The 21,062-nt window shown below is 33.2% G+C and overlaps 1 protein-coding gene across 1 annotated transcript in view; it reads left to right on the top strand.

The window, feature by feature from the left end:
• Window positions 1-17,189, top strand: part of LOC108372230 (collagen alpha-1(XV) chain-like) — a gene marked incomplete at its 5' end in the record, with an annotated part of 26,666 nt that extends 9,477 nt beyond the window's left edge. The window contains 2 exons of the mRNA XM_017627878.1: window positions 14,982-15,209; window positions 16,996-17,189. Coding sequence (XP_017483367.1) covers window positions 14,982-15,209; window positions 16,996-17,056 — 289 coding nt within the window. The remainder of the gene's footprint in view (window positions 1-14,981; window positions 15,210-16,995) is intronic.
• Window positions 17,190-21,062: the final 3,873 nt, after the last annotated feature.

Raw genomic sequence — 21,062 nt, 5'->3', positions numbered from 1 at the left:
CGACAGGTTTGGAATTTTATCTTTGAAACGCCACACTTTTCTTTGAAATCGCTTTATTAGTTCTCGTGCAATAAGCGTTTTTGTGAAGCTCTAAAAATTACAACTACAACATTTGAACATAGCCCCCATACCTTAAGGTAAGACGTATTCTACGTCAAAAAAAAATAAATAAAAATTATTGCGAAATGACATCCTACTAATGAAGCTAACTAACTGCGCGCTGCTACTCTGCTATCTGTTTTTGTTCGCTTTTTTTCAAATTCAGCTGAGCATTTAATTTTTGCACGCTGTAGCACTGCACTACTACCAGTTTCTTTTTCAAGCTAAAAATTTCAGCTACCTACACAGTGACAACACAAAGAAAGCACATAAATAGTACTGCAAGTACAAGTCCAACAAAAAGCAAACTGAAAATGTCAAAATTAATTTCGAAAGTAATTAATGAACAAACTTTTTGTGTCAACATTCTTCTGCACCGCACCATATTCGCTCATTCTCTGCTTGACCTTTACAGTAGTCAGGCAACGTTCGCTGTGTTTAGTAACTATTGCAAAAGTTAATACAAAACTATGTACACGTAAAAGGTCACTACCACCACCGACAGCACCCCTCTGCCACCAACACCACCTTCACCTGCACCACCTTCACTGGCCACTTTCGATATTAGTGACTTGTTACACTTTTGTCGTTCACCAGTTTTGCTGTCATTTATAGTAGTCTCTTCCTAGTCGTTTAGTTGCAATCCACTCGTTTCGTTCTTACTTTTTCTGCACTCAGTACTCGGAATTCTGCAGCTCGATTGTGTGCGTTATCGTCATTGTACGTTGTACTCGGCCACGGTCATTAGCTAAAATGAAATGCGAAACATTTTTCATTGCATCTTTGAGTTTACACTTGCGTTTCTCTCGCTGTCGTTTTCACTTTGTCTTCTTTTCGTTGTATAAAAGAAAAAAAATATTTTAGCAATGCTGTAATTACTTGAGATTTTTTGTTGAATAAAGCAAATATTTTGTTACGAGTATTTTGCTCGAAAGCGAGGAACTCTTTCAAAACAAACTATACAATTTAAAATATTATTAATTTTTAAATTAGCTGAGCTTAGGAATTGTTCCATATTTGAAGTTAGCGATAAGAATTGGAAATAAACTAAGCTTTACGAAAACATAATATGAATTCAAGACTCTTCTGCGAAATATTTTAAGTGCCACTTCGAAAAGTTCACTTTTTAAACAGTTGAAGAGTATTTATGTAATAGATAAGAGTTCATTGTTTACCTAGAAAATACAAAAAGTATTCAATAAATAAGACATCCTTAAATTGCTTTCAATCCTCGGCTGGTTGCTGCAGATACGAGAATCGATTCCTGGTAAACAAAGACCAGACCATCAGGATTGGATCTAAATGGATCAAAACTACTAGCAATCTCCTTTGTATATTAATGCAACGGTTAGCTGCAGCATGTTCTTCCTCCTGAGACAAAAGTCTCCGGCCACTGATTCCATTGTATTCTACTTAATTAAGGAAAATCTTTTCAAATAACGACTAAATTTTTTTTTGAAGTGAAACTTCTTTAGCGGCGGTTGGTTGGTTGGGAGTAAATTGGTAAATTCAACGGAAATTTCACACGGAAATGGTGCAACGGAAATGGTGCAACGGAAATAGTGCAACGGAAACGATGCAATGGAAATTATTGGGGCTGAAACAAGTGCTTCTTGAGTGTATGGTATTAATTTAACAAAACATTGCTAATAAAAGGATAAAGAATAACACTTAGAAAAAAACCAATACAAGAATGAACGTAAAGGTGAGTGCGTACACAGATAATGAAAAGCATGAAGGTAAAGGTAAAAATAAAAACAAAACGAAAGATGCGTAAAGATAAAGGCAAATATGAAGACCAAGGTAAATCTAAACACTTTACTTATATAAGGCCAAAGGTGAAAATGAAGAAAATGATAAACATAAAAGTAAAAATAAAGATAAATATAAAGAAATAGATGAAGATGAGTATACCGATAAAAGTAAAGTTGAAAATAGAGGAAGAAAGATTAAAATAAAGATAAGTATAGAGAAAAGGATATAGATGGAGACACAGATACTAAATCTGGGGACCATTCGGGATTTTAGAGATTTTCGGGATTCTCGGGACTTATCGATATAATAATCGATAAATTTATCGGGTTTGTTATCGATTATTAACCGAATTTGTTACCGATATTTTTTATCGATTTTGTTATCGATATTTTTTCTATCGTTTTTGTTATCGATATTTTGATCGATTTTGTTATCGATTTTCTAAGCGATTTTTCTACGAATGGTATTATCGATGTTGCTGTTGAAATTTTTATCGAATTTGTCACCGATTTTGTTATCGATGTGTTATCTATCTATCGGTTTTGTTATCGATATTTTGTTGGACGTTATTATCGATAGATTATAAAGATAAAAATGAAGATAATGGAAAAACAGAATAATATTAAGCAAAAGCAGATGTGTGTATGTATACATTGGTTATGAGACAAAATAGATAAGTAACGTAAGTTTCACTTCTCTAGTGTGGCCCAGGCGCACTTCCTTTTTTTAGTTTCACTACTCACTTGCGATTATATTTACATATTTTAATTTGTTTCTGTCAAAGCAGCTGATTAAGAACTTCGAATTTTGCGCCTTTAGCTGGCAGTGACGTTGATAGTTACGATAGGATTACAGCATACCAATTTTCGATTTTTTTGGAACGGAACTACGAATTCATAACTATGAAAATTCGTATTACAGCATACGGGTGATAATTTGGTAATATTTACCAAATCATGTTTTGAGTGAAATATATTTAGCTGACTTTTTTCTGAGTGTAGTCTCTCTCTAAAAGTGTGGATTTAAATGGTGGATCATTGAAAAACGAGAAGAGGAATGCTAGATAAAAGAGCTGCAGAGCAAGAAAAATGAAGCTGCAATGAGTACCCTTCATCTGAGGTGGGCCTGAATTAAGCCGTAGGAGAAATGTTTGTACTTTTCAGGCTTCGAAAATCGTGATGATACCGTGATTTCACTCAGTGATTGAAGCTGCTATTTGCCACTTTTTGGTTCAAAATAATATTGTAGTTGAAACAATGCTTATTTATATCTAATTTCATTTGAAAATTGAAAAAAACAGAGGCGGTAATCACTATGAGTAAAATAATCAGCATTTAATCATTATTTTATGATTTTTATTTTTCTCGCTTCAAAATAATAACAAGTAATTTTTAAGCAAAAAACAAAATCGACTTCAATTCTCATATTCAAAATTTAAGACTATCGTTAATTTCTTCATGATCCAATGATCGGAATTAAACTAAATTAGTATGGTAACACCTTTCCTTTAAAAAAAGGATTATAGAAAGCGGCTAACGTGATCCAAAGCTATGCGGTAATAAACATAAAAAAACCCTAAAAAATAAAAAAATATTCCGACGAATTGATTACCTTTCGGTTAATTATTGCCAAATTTATTTCCGATCACAAATAATGATTATTTTATGATTTTTATTTTTTCGCTCAGAGATAATAATTATTACTGAGTTTTATTTTTCCACCTAAAAATTAAAAGGTCATACAAGCTCAACCAACTGAAATTTTGGCCTGAAAATTTTGGAACTTTTTCCTTTTATTAGGATTTCGCTACCTTTGAAAAGAATACATCAGATATCACGCTAGTATAGCTTTTGAGTTTTTTGAATAATCATTATTTTTAAGTGAAAAAATAAATTGAGTAATAATAATTTACATATTAAATATTATCTTTAATCTGTATTGGTTAAGCTCGAAAAACAAAAATTATTGTAAAATACGGTAGGACGGATGAATACAAATACGTCAGTATAGTTAAAGCTGTTTTACAACGATTAAAACTTTTTGATTTTTTTGGTTAAAATTTACAAAATAATGATTATTTTCCGTCCCTGAGTAGAACTATTATTGAAGCCGTAGTTTTTGATATTTCCAATTTGTAGGGCAACCACTTCTGGTATACCCTCAGCTACCGAAAGGCGCATTACCATAGCGAAAAATTTCAGATTCCAAAAATCACCATTTTCGAAGAAACACGCATGTGTTTTTTTCCTGCTCCAACATTCGTACATATGGGTATTGAATTTGTTATTGAGTGGTTATACTGGAGAATAGAAATTGATCTCTGTGAATAATGCTGTGAGTTTAATCACAATTTCACACCGGAGCATAAGGGATACAACCACCTCGTAACCTCATTTTCTTTCCTAATTTCTAAGCATTCAACTTCTCATCTGAATCACACCCTAGTTACATACAAACAAAGGTACGTGCTCGAAAATCTTCATCAAAATTCATATGCCCTACAAATCATTCAAATGCAAATAACCTAAAAGTGTTTTTTTTGCGTACCAATTCTTCACTTAAATTGAAAAGGCTAAATATGACAGTTTGCAAATTAATTCAGAGAAAGCAGAAACTTTACTTTTTCAAATACAAGTGGTTATATGTATATGTACTTGCTTGTGCAATGCATATGCTCCTCCATCTCCTTAGCATGCCAATCTCGTTCATATTCAACCACTCAAAGGAGGTGTTGCTTGCTCTTCGCATTCTGTTTACGAATCATACCAGTTTTCCGGTTATTAAATTTTCAAATGCAAATTTTCGTCATCATTGTTCACAGTTCCTATTCACTTTTCTGCTTTTACGCACCTACAATCTCGCATTGCTCCTTATTTGCGTTTGCATAAAGATTTAGTTTGCTGCTGGCTGCTATGCACTTAATGGCTACGTATTCTATTTACATATATGTAAACATTTACTTGCATATAAATATGCTCATCTACATATATGTATGTATGTAAATATTCGTATGTATGTACATACGTCTCTGACCTTTCCAGCTTTCCGACATTAATTTTACACAGAATGCAAATACATACTTATGTACATATGAGTTCCATGTAGACTTCATGAACGTATGTATGTACTCACATTTCTTGTTGCTCTGCGTGCACACTTGTGTATAATAATTGTTGTCGATTTAGTGAAATTACGCATGCAAAAGTTTACGTGAATTTCTTATTTACTTAGATAAGTCGGAGTTTTCAGTTACCTTTTGCAATTGTATTGTCTGCAACAACTCTACCATTTAACCTACCCACATTTGATCTCAAACATCAACACAAACATCAGTTGAGCAACTTGCCAAGAGCACATTAAAGAAAAGTTTATTTTCCAAAAATTTTCTTTTACATAATTGAATAAATTTTTTACATCTCTCGTTACACACAACGGGCAATGGGATATGTACAAAAGTGCCATTGCAAATGGTATTAGGACATGCCTACATACATACACTTATGTATGTATGTATGTATAAGTTGATCTATATAGGCCTTGGTTTTTGAATTTTAAATAAAACACTTAAAACAGAACTGGACGTCTGAATATTTATTATCAACCGAAAGTAGAATCTCTGACATTTATTTATTTTTTTCTATCATTTCATTCTGATAAACTCAGTTAGAGGGGATAATAGCAGTGTTGCCGTTATGCGACTAAAGGGACAATTTGACCCTCTTAAAGCACCAATACCCTTTGACCCGACTTTTTGAAAGTTTTGATAGTTTGACCCTTTTCCAAATTATGTGAGACTTTTGCCCTTTTCAGAGATTTTTTAGGAAATGTTAACAGAACCAAGCTATTATAAATATATCCTCCTAAAAGTACTAAAAAATGCATCACTTAAAACGTTTAAAGGAAATACAACTCTTCTCCTAGTAGCAACTAGATTTATGTGTATGTTTGCAACCCTGTTTTATGCAACGCTTGTCCCACTATTTTCTTTTTAAATTCAACAGATTTACCGCCCAATTCTTAGTACTTTCGGGCAGTTTGTTCTCCGGGAATTCGTTTCTCCCCAGAAAGAAATCCTCCAATAGAAGGAAACTCGAACTTCGAAAAGGCTGTTTGACACTTTTTTGAGAGCTCAACTCTGCCATTTAGTAAAAAAAATCCTCAGGAAAGGGAAAAGAGAGAAAACTCCCAGAGAGTTTCTGTTCAGAATCGGCCTGTTATTATTTTTCTCGTAAAGAAAGGCAAAAATAATATGGTGACTCTTTTTCGTCAATGACCGCTTTTTTGTGACTTTCTGAAAATTATCAACGGGAACACTGAAGACCAGTGTGTTCTTGTTTTCATAAAAAAAAAATATTTTTTGGTCCAAAAAGGAGTGTGAAGACTCCGGAAGCATTTTACGGAAGATGCATCAGACTAGGTCGAGCATACTTTGAAGTGCCATCAAATTTTAACTTAAGAAAATCTTATTATATGGCAGTTGAGAATTGCATCTGCAAAAATTTCATAAATTGCACAAAGGAAGTGCTTCCACATGCAGCAGTGCATAGCAGGCATTTAGGCGGCCGGTGTTAGCAGTCGCACGTAAACATATTCAAATGTTGGACGCATATAGAACATTACCGTAAATAACGAGCGCTACCGCACCATGATAACTTGCTTTTTTGCCTACAACTGGCACACCTCCAAATTTTTTTCCTTTGGGTTTATATGAAGTCAGAAGTCTTCATCGATTGGCCAGCTATGAAACAAAACTTGAAAGCTATCATTACTAGCGTAATTCGCGCAATGCTGAAAAGAGTAATGGAAAATTTTACCTTCCGACTGGACCACCTACAGCGCAGTCGAGGCTAACGTTTGGGTGGAATTATCTTTTAAAAAGCAAATGACAGAGATTTTTCTTTCGGATGATATCTAATAAACATTCAGACTTCCAGTTTTGTTTTCAGTGTGTTCTTTTTTAATTAAAACAACCAAGCTCTGGATGGATCACTCTACAAATTAAAAAAAAAAAAACAAATAAGAAATTCTACGTTCGGGCGTAGCCGAACATTAAATACCCGGCGCAAGTATTAAATTTAAGTTTTTCATCTTTCCGAAAACTACCGCTACATGGTAAGCCGAGGTGTATCAATTCTGAGTAAATTAGAGTCCTTAAATTTCGAAATATTGAAGTTTCAAGCATCTCTAAAATTAACCGTTATATGAAAAGCGGCCGTAATTTTAGTCCGATTTCAATAATTTTTAAGGTTTTGCTTTTATGTGGCAAGCACAATAACCACGCCGAGTTTGGTACAAATTGGTAGAACGGTTACCGAGATACATATATGTGATCATAGGTGGGCAGTGCCACGCCCATTTTCCAAAATTTTATCCTAAACGTATTTATTGGTAAGGAATTGTTGCAAGCATTAATTTTGATTAAATTAGCTTTAATATTTACTAATTTATAGAAGATTTTGTATTTCTCTAAATTACCGTTATGTGGGATGTGGGCGTGGACGCTTGTGCACAAGTGCGCTCCGGTATAAAAATGGTTAAATAAACAATTTGGTATTATTAAAATTCCAACTTTACTTATTTTTGGATCACTCTAATGTGCCCCACACCGTACCAAAACAAAGTTCGAAAAATATCGGCCAAACTTAAAGGTCGGTTTTTAAATTTTTTGTCATATCTTGTCAAAAAGAATTTTTTTTTTTTTGATCCAAAGTTCATTGGCATCAAGAACACCATTCTAGTACTTAGTCAGCTGGTCTCATGACCCTAACATACCACCCAAATGTCAATAAATTAAAGCTGAAACATAGTACCTGAGTTTAATGGCATTTGGAACATTCGGTTCGGCAAATCAAACAAAAATGTATTCTATTATAAAATTTCCTGTTTTTGCCTATAAGGGTGTATGTTCTAATGTACACCTATGAATACATTCCACAACAGTTTGTTTTTGTTGATATCTTGTACTTTTGCAGTTTTGGTGTGCGTACCAATTTTTTTCTTTGTGAAAAATATTAAATTTTATAACTCCATTGTGAGCAATTTCTTAACTCGTTTTACATGCATTTACAGTTTTTATGAATATTTTAGTGTTAGCAAATTAAAAATAAAGTCCATTTTTTACTTTCCAAGTGTGATTTGCAAAGAGTTAGGCGCTCAAATGTTTTAAGAATAATTGTTTTTGTTTTTTTGTTTTTCCTCATGAATTCGTAATAGTAAGCCATAATACAGAGTGAGCGCAATACATTGCATGTGTGCAGATGAGTCCACTTTCTGCTCATCTCCTCAAGTCTCGAAAACAGTAATTGAATGAGAGGCTATATGCTTTGGTCCTCTTCTTCTAGTTAATCATACCTTGGATCCCTTTCTTGCGCATTCGTCTGCTATCTCATTTCTTAGAGTAACACTGTGTCTCGGTACTCAGCAGATACTAACTATAAGCTGTCGGAGAGATTTATTGAATACTCGGCATTCCTGAAGGCAATACAAGTCAGTCGTTATTTACCACATTCACACATTTCAAAGTTGCGGTCAATTTTAACTTCCGTGATCTGATAATTAAAGTTATTAGTAACCTGTTGGATGAACTAAGCCTCAGAGTTCACTTAGTTGCAGCATTGTTCACGTAAATGTCTACAATATATGGAGAATGTCCACTAGTCCCGCTATCTCCGATCGGCCCGTAGTGCAAAACGCCCCCATTGCTAAAGAAGTTTCACTTCAAAAAAGGGACTTCTCTTTATATAAATGGTATAGATGTAGATGAACGTACATAGGTCTACTATCTAAGCCATGCCATCTTTTTTACGATAAAAATCGAGTTTAACAACCTCGAAGCTAAGCAGATAATTCCTGTGAAGTTTCAAGTGCACTGCTAAGCTTGAATTACTAGGAGCCTATTCCTCAAACACAACCCAAATCTTAGGGAATTGACTGCTCAAGTCAGCCAACACTTCTTTTAAATAGCAACCTCTTAACTCCATGCTTATATTCGTACTCGTACTTTTTCCTCTTACATACCTACTTAATCCTTACAGCTCACTTCACCCTCCACTTGACATGCGGTGCCATCGAAGATGCCACACCGCCACAGCCATTAAAGCCTTTCTCGCCAACTTATGTACGCATCACTTTACTCGTGTTTTTGCTCGTTTGCTGCACATTCACCGTAATGAACTGTGTAAACACGCTACACTTGATTTTTCTCAACATACTCGCTTACACGCATTTTCTGATTCTTTCATTCTCAATATCGTTTTTTTTTTTTGCCCACAACTTACGGATATTCTGCAATTTGAGTATGTAAAATCAGATGCAAATACATATGTTTCAATGTATGTATGTATGTATGTATGCGCGTACTTGCCTCTTGGGCACGTTTTCATGTAAATGGCGCATTTTCCGCTTGTACATAGATACACCTGTGTGTATGTACATATGCATCTTTTTAGATGTACTGCGCGATTCCTTGTTTTTAGTTAGATATGCATGAATGCACACTCTTTTGAGAATTCCACTAAGCACCCGTAAACGCCGTAAACGTGTACCCTCGCTGACCTATAAATGCATCTGCTGTTGAATGAAGAATGAATGAATGGGATATACGCTTCGTTGACTTACTTCGCTTGTGTCTTTGCGCGCAAGCTCAGTGAAGCGCTTCCGCCTTGTTGCATCCATAAAAATATATCTGCATATAAATGTGTGGTGTACAATAACAACAACAAAACTCTAAGTAAAGTACAAGTCACCTAAGCGCTATATACATGCATATACATATGTACTTGTATACGTATTCTAACCGCATGTGCTTAAGCATATACATACATACATAGGTGCGTATGATGTGTGTTCGCCACCTCTTCCACTTGCATGTTGGCGACAGCATTTTACTGCCGCTGGCGGGCTTTAGCATTTCCGTGCTTTTGCAGCGGTTTGTCATCGAGACGACGAGTTCGTTGAGATGCTCGACTTACGGCAGCTGATTTCTGGAAATGTTTAAATCCTTCTGCTATCGGAAGTGCAATTTCTTACGCTTTGTCACCGAGGTGATGGTGTAGCGATTGTTTTGCTTGCTGAATTTACATTCAGAAATCCTCTGGCATTTGTAGGGAAATGACTTTAGAGCTCGCAAATTCTCCATCAACATTATCATGAGACCATATTTCTTGTGAGTCACTAAGGATGAACAATGCTCATCATTTGTAGATTTTTTTTTTTGTTAATAATAAAACATGCATATCCTTTAAAAACGATTTTGATGAATAAATCACGAAGGGATTTGAGGTTGATATTTTCGAAGTCCAATTGTTTTCGATATTTTTATCGATATCATTATCGACTTATTTAGCAATATCGTTTTAAAAATATTTAAGAATACAGTTTTCGATATTTTGTTGTTGCTTTTGCACTAATTAGCTCATTAGTAATAAATTTATCGATATGTTAATAGATAGTTATCGATAATAGAATAGTTTGTCTGTCATTGGATACCCTGATTTGATGTCTGCGCCACTTTTTACCAAAATCCAGACTTTTAAAGAAGTAGTGCAAAGATCTCAAAGAAAAAGCCTTTGTCCCAAGGGCAGTGTCTGTGTATCTTCATTTTTACTCCCTTGTAGGAAAGCTAACGACGTACTTTCTTACCAATAGGACTATAGATATCGGTTTGGAAGTTTTTGTTCCCGAAAGTCTTCTAAACTTCTCTCTGTACTCGGAACTGTGATTAACATGTCACAAACCAAAATGGCGCAGTCGTCTATATTCTTCATTGGCTCCGGTGATTCTTGAATACGGACCTTCGTATGTCTCGATGGTAACATCCAATAAAATTTGGATAACAAAACCGATAAAAAATATCGATAACAAAATCGATGACAAATTCGATAAAAATTTCGATAGCAAAATCGATAATAATATTGGTAGCAAAATCGATATAAATATCGATAGCAAAATCGATAAATAATCGATAACAAAAATCGGTAACAAAATCGATAAAAATATCTATAATAAAATCGATTAAAAAAATATCGATACCAAAATCGATTAAAAAAATATCGATACCAAAATCGATAAATAATCGATAACAAAATTGATAACAAAAACAGTAAATAATGGATAACACAATCGGTAACAAAAATCGACAAGAAAATCGATGAAAATATCCATCAAAATACCGATAGCAATATCGATAAAAAATAAGGATAACAAAACCGATAAAAATATCGACTATTATATCTATAAGTCCCAGAATCCCGAAAATCTCTAAAATCCCGAAATAGTTCCCAGATTGAGTCTGTGTGCCTCTATCTATATCCTTTTCTCTACAACTACCTTTATTTAAATCTGTGTTCCTCTATCTTCATCTTTACTTTTATCGGTACCCTCATCCTCATGTTTTTCTTTATAGTTATCTTTGTTTTTACTTTTATGTTTATCATTTTCTTCATCTACATATTCCCCTCCACCTTTTCCCCTTATACATGTGAGTAAAGTGTTTAGTTTACCTTGGTCTTCAGTTTTGCCTGAATCTTATCAAAATTATTCACTTCAGAATCTAAATATTTGTACAATGTATTTCAGCCATGAATTTCACATAGTATCGAATTTCTACACACAAAATTATATGGTTCTCTTCTTCATAAATGTACTTATATATGCTTGTAATCATTAAAACTTGTTGTAGATTATTAAGTTCCACTTATAAAAGCGGAAAACGATTGAGAAATTCACTAATGTTTGCGTATAAAGGCATACATAGGTATATATGTATACCTAGTTCCATATATACATTATACTAAACCAGTATTCCCAAACTGAGAGAGAAACAGCTCATAGAATTAGATATGTATGTAGTATATTGCCTCCAAATGCGTATCTAGATACCTGCGTGTTTGAATTTTGGCAATTACTACATAAATGTTATCAAAATATCAGTATGACTTCAATGGCACACACTAGCCACTGAGAAAACAGGTAAATGGAACTTGCTGTGCACATTAGTTAAAACATATTTCTCAATTATGCACAGCTAAACAATGCAATTCAATTTAACTCAAAGTAGATGCAAAGTCAAAGGTTGCTTACTGTTATTCCTGGAAACTCAATTCTCAGGGGGGCCATGGAATCTTGAGTTGAATTATACGAGCGGTCTCTATGGGGCAAATATGTATGCATAAACAAATATAGATATAATCTTTGGCGGAGAGTTGGCTGCACGTATAGTTTCATAAGTGAATGTTAGCATAATTTCCAATTATAATTACATTCAACAACATAGTACTTGATCAAAGTACCAAATGCAGATTCATTAAGGCAATATTTCAATGATGATCTAAAAAGAGAAGTATTTCCGCCCAGATTACTCTCATATCTCAGAGGTTTTTTATTGGAAGATATGTATATGAATACAGCGTCGCAAACGGACTACTCAACATTTTTTGACATCATTTACAAAAGATTAAAGACAGTAATTAGGTAATCATCCCGAGCCATACCAAAAACGACGGTTAGTAGGACGAACGTTTTTGGGCTTTGGGAGCTTGCTCTCCTTTGAGGTGAAGACAACTGCAATTTTTGATAAAGAATATAGCCGCAACAGTGAATGGAGCTACGGACCTGTCAAAACATCGTACTCTGGACGGTAATGGGATGCCTTCTGACGTCACCTGAACACCATCAGTATACGGAGGCCGCAATGTCAAGAACATAACATTCTGCGTGGCAAGCAATTTCTGCGCGGCTGCTACCGCTGGGAACACCCGAACAGACGCTGAAAGCATAATCTCCTCCTAGACATATCTACGAACTCACAGACGATATCCAGACATGTTATAACCGATAGGCAATCACCGTCTTAATCAACTCGCGCCCAGTGAATTTCTTCATCAGAATTCGGCACGAGCTCTCGCGGTTAAAGAGTTTCAGCTATTTAGAGAACCCGCGTAGTTTAAGTGCAACAAAGCCATGGATAGATGGATAGATAAATAGGTAGATAGTCGAATAAAACATTGCGACCAGTAGCTCTATTGAGCCTACAGCTCATCACAGTACCTCACCAACCCTAGATACTCTAGGAATTTCAGAATTGATCACGGGGGTAAATAGTGTATGAGGTCCTCACTTGGTCATAAATGTCCTATGCTTCTCTCCCTTCTACGTGGGACGTCCTAACACTCCAGAGAGGTACAATCTAGTCCACCTGGCATCGTCACAGCAGCGACTGCGGTCACTAGACTAGATTCCTAAATTACACAAGTGCCCTCTTAGCGTGCAGTGGCCCGTCAAAATAACTGTAACGGTCCTTAGTTTCTCGTAAGGGAGGCCTATGGGTATACTGTATTTTTTTAGATTGTAAGCTTTGGGTTGACGAAGTCCCAAAGTAAAGCTTCCAGAAAATCAATATACGAAACTAGGGGGCCAAATATAGTAATACTGCTACATGTCTTTTACAGGACTTTGAAATTTCGAGGATCTGATTAATGAAAGAAATTCAGTGCAATGTCGAATAACAAAACGGGTATCAAATAAAAGAGAACATTGCGTGAAATTTAAAAACATTAATTTTTTTGTTGTACAAGGACGAATAGAGGTATTAAAATTGTGATTAACAATTAGCAGGGGCCGAACATAAAAGTTATCTGATGAAAATTGTCATGGAAAAATTAATTATGAAGGAAATGTTCTACAACTAAGTGATACATTCCAAACGATTTCTTTTTTCACCGAGACTCAAATATGAAAATAAATAACAATTGTTTTTGATTGTTATATTATATGTCTTAGATAACAGTTATTGAAGACTTTTATTTATAAAAGCCATCAATAAAAATCCGTCAGTGACTTTTACTTTTAAAAGTCATCAATATAAATCAGTAATCAACTTTTATTTTTTAAATAATTCGTATGAAAGTCATTAATATTTTTCGCAGTTAGGAAGGTGTTGGGAAACAAAAGTTTACTGCGACTTATACAAATGACTTTTATAAGTATGGTTTAAAAAATAAAGGTCAGTAACTGATTTTTATTTACGACTTTTATAAATAAATGTCTTCGATAACCATTATCTAAGATATGTAATTTAAAAATCAAAAATATCTTATTTACAGGTTGTTTAAGGAATAATTAAATAAAAGTCAAAAAATAATTGTTAAAGAGCGATTTTTTTTATAAAATTTGTTACTGTTACGGTCTCTGGTTATCAGTTTAACATTGTTAGTTTAGGAAATTGTTAAAAGGGACATTTTCAATACCTATTTGTACTAGTTGACCAAAAAAATTAAATGTTTTAAATTCTACAAAATTTTCCGTTTACTTGATATCCATACTGTTGCTCTACATAATGTCATAAATTTAAGTTGTTTCATTGCCATGCACCCAACGCTAGAGTAAACTTTGATGACTGTAGTCAGGGGGGCAAATATTACCAGAGTGTCGGTTATAGTTGAGTCGCTTAGTTGCAGCACACTTTCGGGCGCAAGAGAGCGCTCAGAGGTCACAGAAGAAGAGCTGATAAGTACGTTTGTGTGGATCACTAAGAATACAAATAGAAAGAAAATATCTATATACATATATTAATATTTTCCATGCCTTTATCAGACAGCGTGGTCTTAACCCCCTATGGACCCTATTAAGCTGGCATTTCAGGGTACTATTTTATATATATATAAGGAAAATTTGAAAGTTAGGGGGGTGGGCTCGAGCACCCCCCTGCCCCTACCTGGCTACGCCCATGCACGGGGAACTCATGCACTCTAAGATAGCATTACAGCTTCAGTATGAACAGGTGTTAACTAAACACTAGCCTAATTTTGCAATAAAAAAAACGTTAAACAATTCTTCTTACCAAAAATTAATTAGACAAAAATGATGAATTTGGAATAAATTAGGTCATAATTGCCCATTTAAGATATTATAGAAATTAAAGGTGTCAAATTACATCGCAGCCCCCTTAATCTCACAAGCAGATATATGTACTTATTATGTAAGCATTATTGAAAATAAATTCATTTTCAATTTGACTAAAATGTAATCTAAATAAAAGGTTTTGTTATTACAATATTTTTTTCTTTCTGTGTTAGTCCCCTCATTTCTAATTTCTTTTCTTTATTCCTTTTTTTTTTGCATTTTAACAGGCCACAAAAGCACGTTTGGCATGGCTCACTACCCAACGGTGAGCGTTCAATTGACACATATTGTGACGCCTGGCATTCGGGCTCCAGAGATAAGTTCGGTTATGCCAGTAATTTACTGGGGAACAAATTGCTCGACCAGGAGCGCCAAACTTGCGATAGCAAATTAATTGTGCTGTGCGTGGAGGCGTTGTCGCAGGATAGAAGGCGAAAACGCGATATCAGCGACAGGTAAGCTATAAATACGCACATAAATACTATACACGATTGCATGTGCATAAGGGTGATCCAAAATTGCATGTGGGGAAAAGTAATGTCGGAATTTTAATACGCTCGCCCTCTAGAACTGTTCAATATCGAAATAAATTTACCAATTGTTTTTTTCTTAATCCAAAAAATATTATAGGTCGCCAAAAGCGCTCAAATTGCATTTTTTCTTGGGTTTTGGGGGACCCATGAAAAATCGTTATTATTAAAAAGATTTTAAATAAACAATTGGGTATTAATTTTCGAAATCTCTTGATTTGAAAAATATTTGTTTTAAAGTATTCTATACAGTTTCTAGGATAATTGTTTTTTTTTTACATATAAAATCTATTGGAAACTTTGAGCGCTTTGAGCGACCTCTAAATATTTTTTTGATTAGAAGAAAACAACAAGGTTCTATTTTTCGATATAGAACAATCCTAGGGGTGAGAGCACTCAAGTTCCGACCTCACATTTTCTGTACCACCCTAAAGTGCATACATACTTTTAAACGGGATTTAGAATTTGATGCTCCATGGGGAGTGCGAAAAACGAAATGAAATTGCGTTGTGGTATTAATGAATGCAAATCACCAAAATGACAATGGCATACAATCAACACAACGCATTGGCGCTCAGGCGAGAGCAAATGTATGGAATTACATACATGTAGATGTATGTATGTATGTATGTGTGTGTATAAATGTTAAATGCATGTGTGGTTACATCATAATGAATTGAAAATATATTTGACTGTGCAAATATACCGAATTCTATTGAATACACATTTGTCCACAAGTTCATCAGGACATACAGCCCACGCCATGTACACTCTTACCTGTTCATTTTTCATACAAAAAATCCTTGCGCATTTCCATTTGACCACTCATTCCCAATTATTTATCCATCGATTATCTTCATTAGTAGCTAAATTTTTTTGTAAGAGAACAGGCTCTAACACAAATAAAAAATTTGCATAGAAATTGTTATTTTTCAATTTTTTCCCCTGCTAAATTTTGAACTTTCTAATCAAAGAAAAAAATAAATAAATAAATAAAGCATAAAAAACTGGAATGATTAATTAATTTCTCAGAAAGTATCAGGCTTATCGAAAAGTGATGTATATGGGGCGTTCCATACCAAAATGGACGGGGTTCACACTTCATGTGTTTGATTTGTTTCAAATTTTTAAGGTTGATGGATAAACACAAATAATAAATAAATCGGAAATTTGAGATTGATTAATGCATTTTTAAACATTGCAGCACAAAAACAAAAACAAATCGATTTAATAGTTCCAAATATCTCGAGAACGGGGCGAGAAAAAAATTTGAAAAAAATCACGCATACACACATCAAAATTATCTATGAAAATAAATATTTTTTACATTTTTTTTCTTTAAAAATTTTTCACATACAAAGTTTTTGATAAAAAAAATTAGTTTCTGAAAATATGCCATCTTAAAAAAAAATTAAAAAGATTAAGGTGGTAGCTCTGAGTATTGCGCAATATTTAAGTATAGTATTATAGTGCGCACTATACAATGATTTGAGTTATGAATTTTTTTTACACCGAAGTTGAGTAAAATTAGCACAATACTAATTTACAAATTTAAATTTTTTTTTTTTTAGAATTTTTTTGAGAATGCAGTTTTGTAGCCAAAAAAAAATCTGAAAGATCGTGCATTTTGTGGATATATAATTAATAGGGTGTTTCTATTTACAACTTAATACATCCTTATTTATAACCTCTTTGTAAATTGTCTTTTCAGCGAACCTGTGTTCCATACGGCGGAAGCATATGCGCGCCACCTCAAAGAGGTGTTAACTTGAAATTCCGACTATCGCGCCCTTGTGCCACGAAAGCGTGCCGGACGAGGGCATTTGTTGTGGCTACAATCAGTACATCATCAACATCAACCAGTCAAAACTAAGCAACTTCATCAGCAACAAAAACAATAAAAAATAAAAAATAAAAAACATTTTAAATGCGAATTGTAAATCGAAAGGCGATGCCAAAATTCAAACACTTTGATTATTTCCTTTTTTATGCAAATTTTTTGAAAAAGAGAGAGAAACTAACTAACTACTTAATTACGAACGAGTATTTTTTCCACGATTTTATTCATTTTACTCCGACAAACTGTGAAAATATTTATGCAAAATACATACATACAAACATACATAGTTAATTGGAACACAACTACGTAACTAGTAAAGCAAACATACATACATAAGTATGTAACTAAATTCCCATCTATATGTGAGATTTTTTCATTGCATGTACTATACACATACATACATACTCTCGTGCATACATAGGAAGGTACTATTTATGTATATGTAGTATAGCTATATTTAATGCATACGTGCATGTAGTTAATATACATATTTATTTTTGTTCTGTACTGTACTACTACATACACATATACATATGTATGTATGTAAGTTAGCAATGTAAGTGTAAACGAAAATGAAATTGTAATTTTCAAATTGTCAAATCATAGATTTTTAACTACATACATACTAAATGCATTGTATGATTTTGTAAATATTTACATAGTTTCTATTATTTTGTATTTATAGAAAATTAAAAAAAAAAACTAGCAAGTATTTTAAGTAAAATAGTCATAAACTAGCAGTAACAAATAACACAAACAGACAAACATCTATACAAATTTCCAATGACGCCAAGGCAAATGATGGAAAAATCACAGCAACAAAATTTTTAGAAATGTTAGACGGCCAATTATGATGGGAAATTTCATGAACATACTACTTCGTCTACCACATATAATTAATTTGCTTAAATTGCAGTTAAAATAATTTATGTCGTCCTACTGGTGGCCTGATGAAGCCCATTTTGTATTTTCGCAAGATTTTATCCTTGTTTTTGGAAAATGTTATAACCTTACTAAATGCACATACATACATATATGTACCGTGTACCTTTTTTTATATAAAAATCGAAATTTTTTTTTAATTTAAAAATCCATTTGCCTATTTCCGTACCTTTTATAGCGGAGACCTCAGCTGATAGGTCGCAAAAGTGATCTGTATAACGAACACAAGAGCTGGCGGTGAATCTTTACCAAACTCTCGATCACTCACCTACTCGCCAGAGTATGGCAATGTTAACTCTAGTCTTCCTTGCTGAGAATTCTTCTATTAAAGACCACATAAACTACGACCATATAAGACAGCTAACGACTGAATACCAGGAGCAATGTTGACGGGCATCGCAGTCCTCTTGGCAAACTGGAACATCTTTTTGTACTCTACCTTCGCGGCTGCGTCCATATTAGTCAGAATACCTGCTCCCAGGAAACTAGTCCGCTATCTGCTAAGGGCAGAACAGCTGTAGAGGATACGCTGCACTGTCTTCTCTTTTGTTCTACATCTCATACAGATCCTAGAGCCAGTTTGGGTAACACAGTTACATATTCTTCTTCCAGGGAAAAGCTGAGCTCTTGTATGCTTAATTTTTAATCAGTAAAGATTTCCAATTGAGTTTTAACTGGTCAAAGTCAAAATTATGTCGATTTTTTTGCGATTTAAAAAAAAATAATAATCTTTTTAAAACCCTAGTAACGACCCCTGAAAATTTGTTTAACAGTTGGAAATTTTCGTGAATGTCTTTATTTTGCACGTATAACAAAATAAAAGCGGGAACTATGATGTTGATTTTTCAAGGGCCATCCTAATGTGCACCCTGTGTAACACTTTTTGATTGTAGCGTCTGTTAGTTTAAAACAGCTTATTCAGTTCGCTATAAAGTTGCTAAATTATGCGAAATCTCTCATTTTTATCCACTTGTTACTAAGAAGTATATTTTTTTAAAGTCTAAAATTTACATTTTGCTGCCAATTTCAATAATAACGCTCCAGTAAAATGACGCCCTCGTATATTTGTTACTAAAAGAAATGAGTATTTTTTATATTCACCTTCGAAAACTAAAATTGTTCAAAATTTTTATTAGAATTTTTAAGATTTACAAGTCCGATTTTATGTGCTATAAAAATATGTAATATCCGATTGCCTTTTTATCACAAAATACTCATAATTTTATTATATTTTAATTATAATTTTAAAATTTAAATAATTTAAGAACTAAGGCATCCATTTGCAATGCTTTCCATATTGTCATCATCCATAAAAAAAGGTACTAACAAATTAATGTTCTCATTTTTGTGTTTTGCCTGCGAAGAAAATATTAATTTAAAGTGCTTTTTTAGTACTTTCCAACAAAAAAAAAATCTTGCAATTTTTCTTGCAATTTTTCTTTTTTGGACAAATATCGCGCTGAATTTGGTAATACAAAAATATTTGAGAGAGCTAAAATTGAATTTTGAGAACCAATACATCGATATTGTTTCCAAAACAGTTCGCTTAAGCCTTTTTCTCTGAACCCGAAATTCTTTCAATTCGAGTATATTAGAATAATTAAAAAGAAAATTAATTTGAATAAGAAAATTATACATTCACTTATTTTTTGCGGAATGTATAGCAAGAATGTGCGAAAATGTACGTCTTGGCAAAAAAATTTTCTTAAGCATACGAAAGCCATTAAAATAACCACCTGAGAAGGCATAGCAAAACTAATAGCCATACAAATATACTACACACAGACAAACGAACATACATACAATGCATATCTAGATTTCAACATACATACATACATATCCACATGCAAGCGATCAATATATGTAGATACAGCACATCATATCAAAATTTGAAAATATGTAAATCGAATTAAGCCAATTTGCGACAACCCTTCATTTTCATTTTCCCATAAATATCTGTGTAGTTAAAATAAATTAAAAAAAAAATCTTGTGTAGCAAATAATGAGATAAATATTAAATCAGCAACAAAAACTAGACTCCAGTGAGTTACAATATGTAAAAGAAATTTTTTATACGTGAATTTTTAAAAATAAGTTTTTGTAGATTTAATATAAACTAATAGTTATTATGAAAAAGTAGAACTATGTAGTATAAATAATAAAAGATTTATAAATAATAGATACTTATATACCTACATACCAACATATGTAAGGAAATTTGTAATTGTAATTATAAATCAAAAAAAAAATGCAGTGTCTGTTATTAATAAAAAAAATATATTTAAAAAATACTCGTAAATATTAAAAAAAAATTCCAAAGTCGATTAGGGGTGTGACTTTGCGCGAAGGCAATGCTTATCATAGTTAGTAAACATTTGCATTTAATTATGGCATTTTCGTTTTTGTAACTAAATAAGCGAATGAACAAGAAAACCACAGAAACAAAATTTAAAATAATTATAAAAGAAAGCTGAAAAAAACAAACAAAAAAAACACAATAACTAATATAATTCAACAAAAAATTTGAACCAAACTATTTTAAGCGTAAAAACAGTAAATTTTACGAGTATAAGTGAATAAATTTGCAAACGAAAAAAAAAAAGTATTTTGAAAAAAAAAACAGTAATTGCAAAACAATTAAAAAGTTCACATTTAAACGAACGAAAAGGATAATAACAACAACAACCAAACACTGCATTAACGTTGAATTGTAAATGAATCCATCACCGACACTGACCCACACACTCATACATACACATACATACATACATATAAACACACATCATACACATGACCACGAACTCATATCGAAGTGAATGTCGTTAAAACAAATTCTAGTCCTAAGCCAGAAATGCAGCGATATTAAAGTTAAATAAAAGAGAAAATGTATGCAAACAGCAGAAAAACTTTAATCAAATCTTTTATTTAAACAACAATATTTTTTTTTCGGCAATAAAAAGGGGAAGTAACCTTAAGGGTGCATGCGCTCATTTAAC

Source organism: Rhagoletis zephyria, unplaced genomic scaffold (genome assembly GCF_001687245.7).
Source record: "Rhagoletis zephyria isolate East Lansing unplaced genomic scaffold, Rhagoletis_zephyria_1.1 Rzeph_scaffold_05559, whole genome shotgun sequence".
NCBI classification, from domain to species: domain Eukaryota; kingdom Metazoa; phylum Arthropoda; class Insecta; order Diptera; family Tephritidae; genus Rhagoletis; species Rhagoletis zephyria.
Note: the sequence above shows the minus strand (reverse complement) of the source record. Positions and strands in the feature narration are given on the sequence as shown.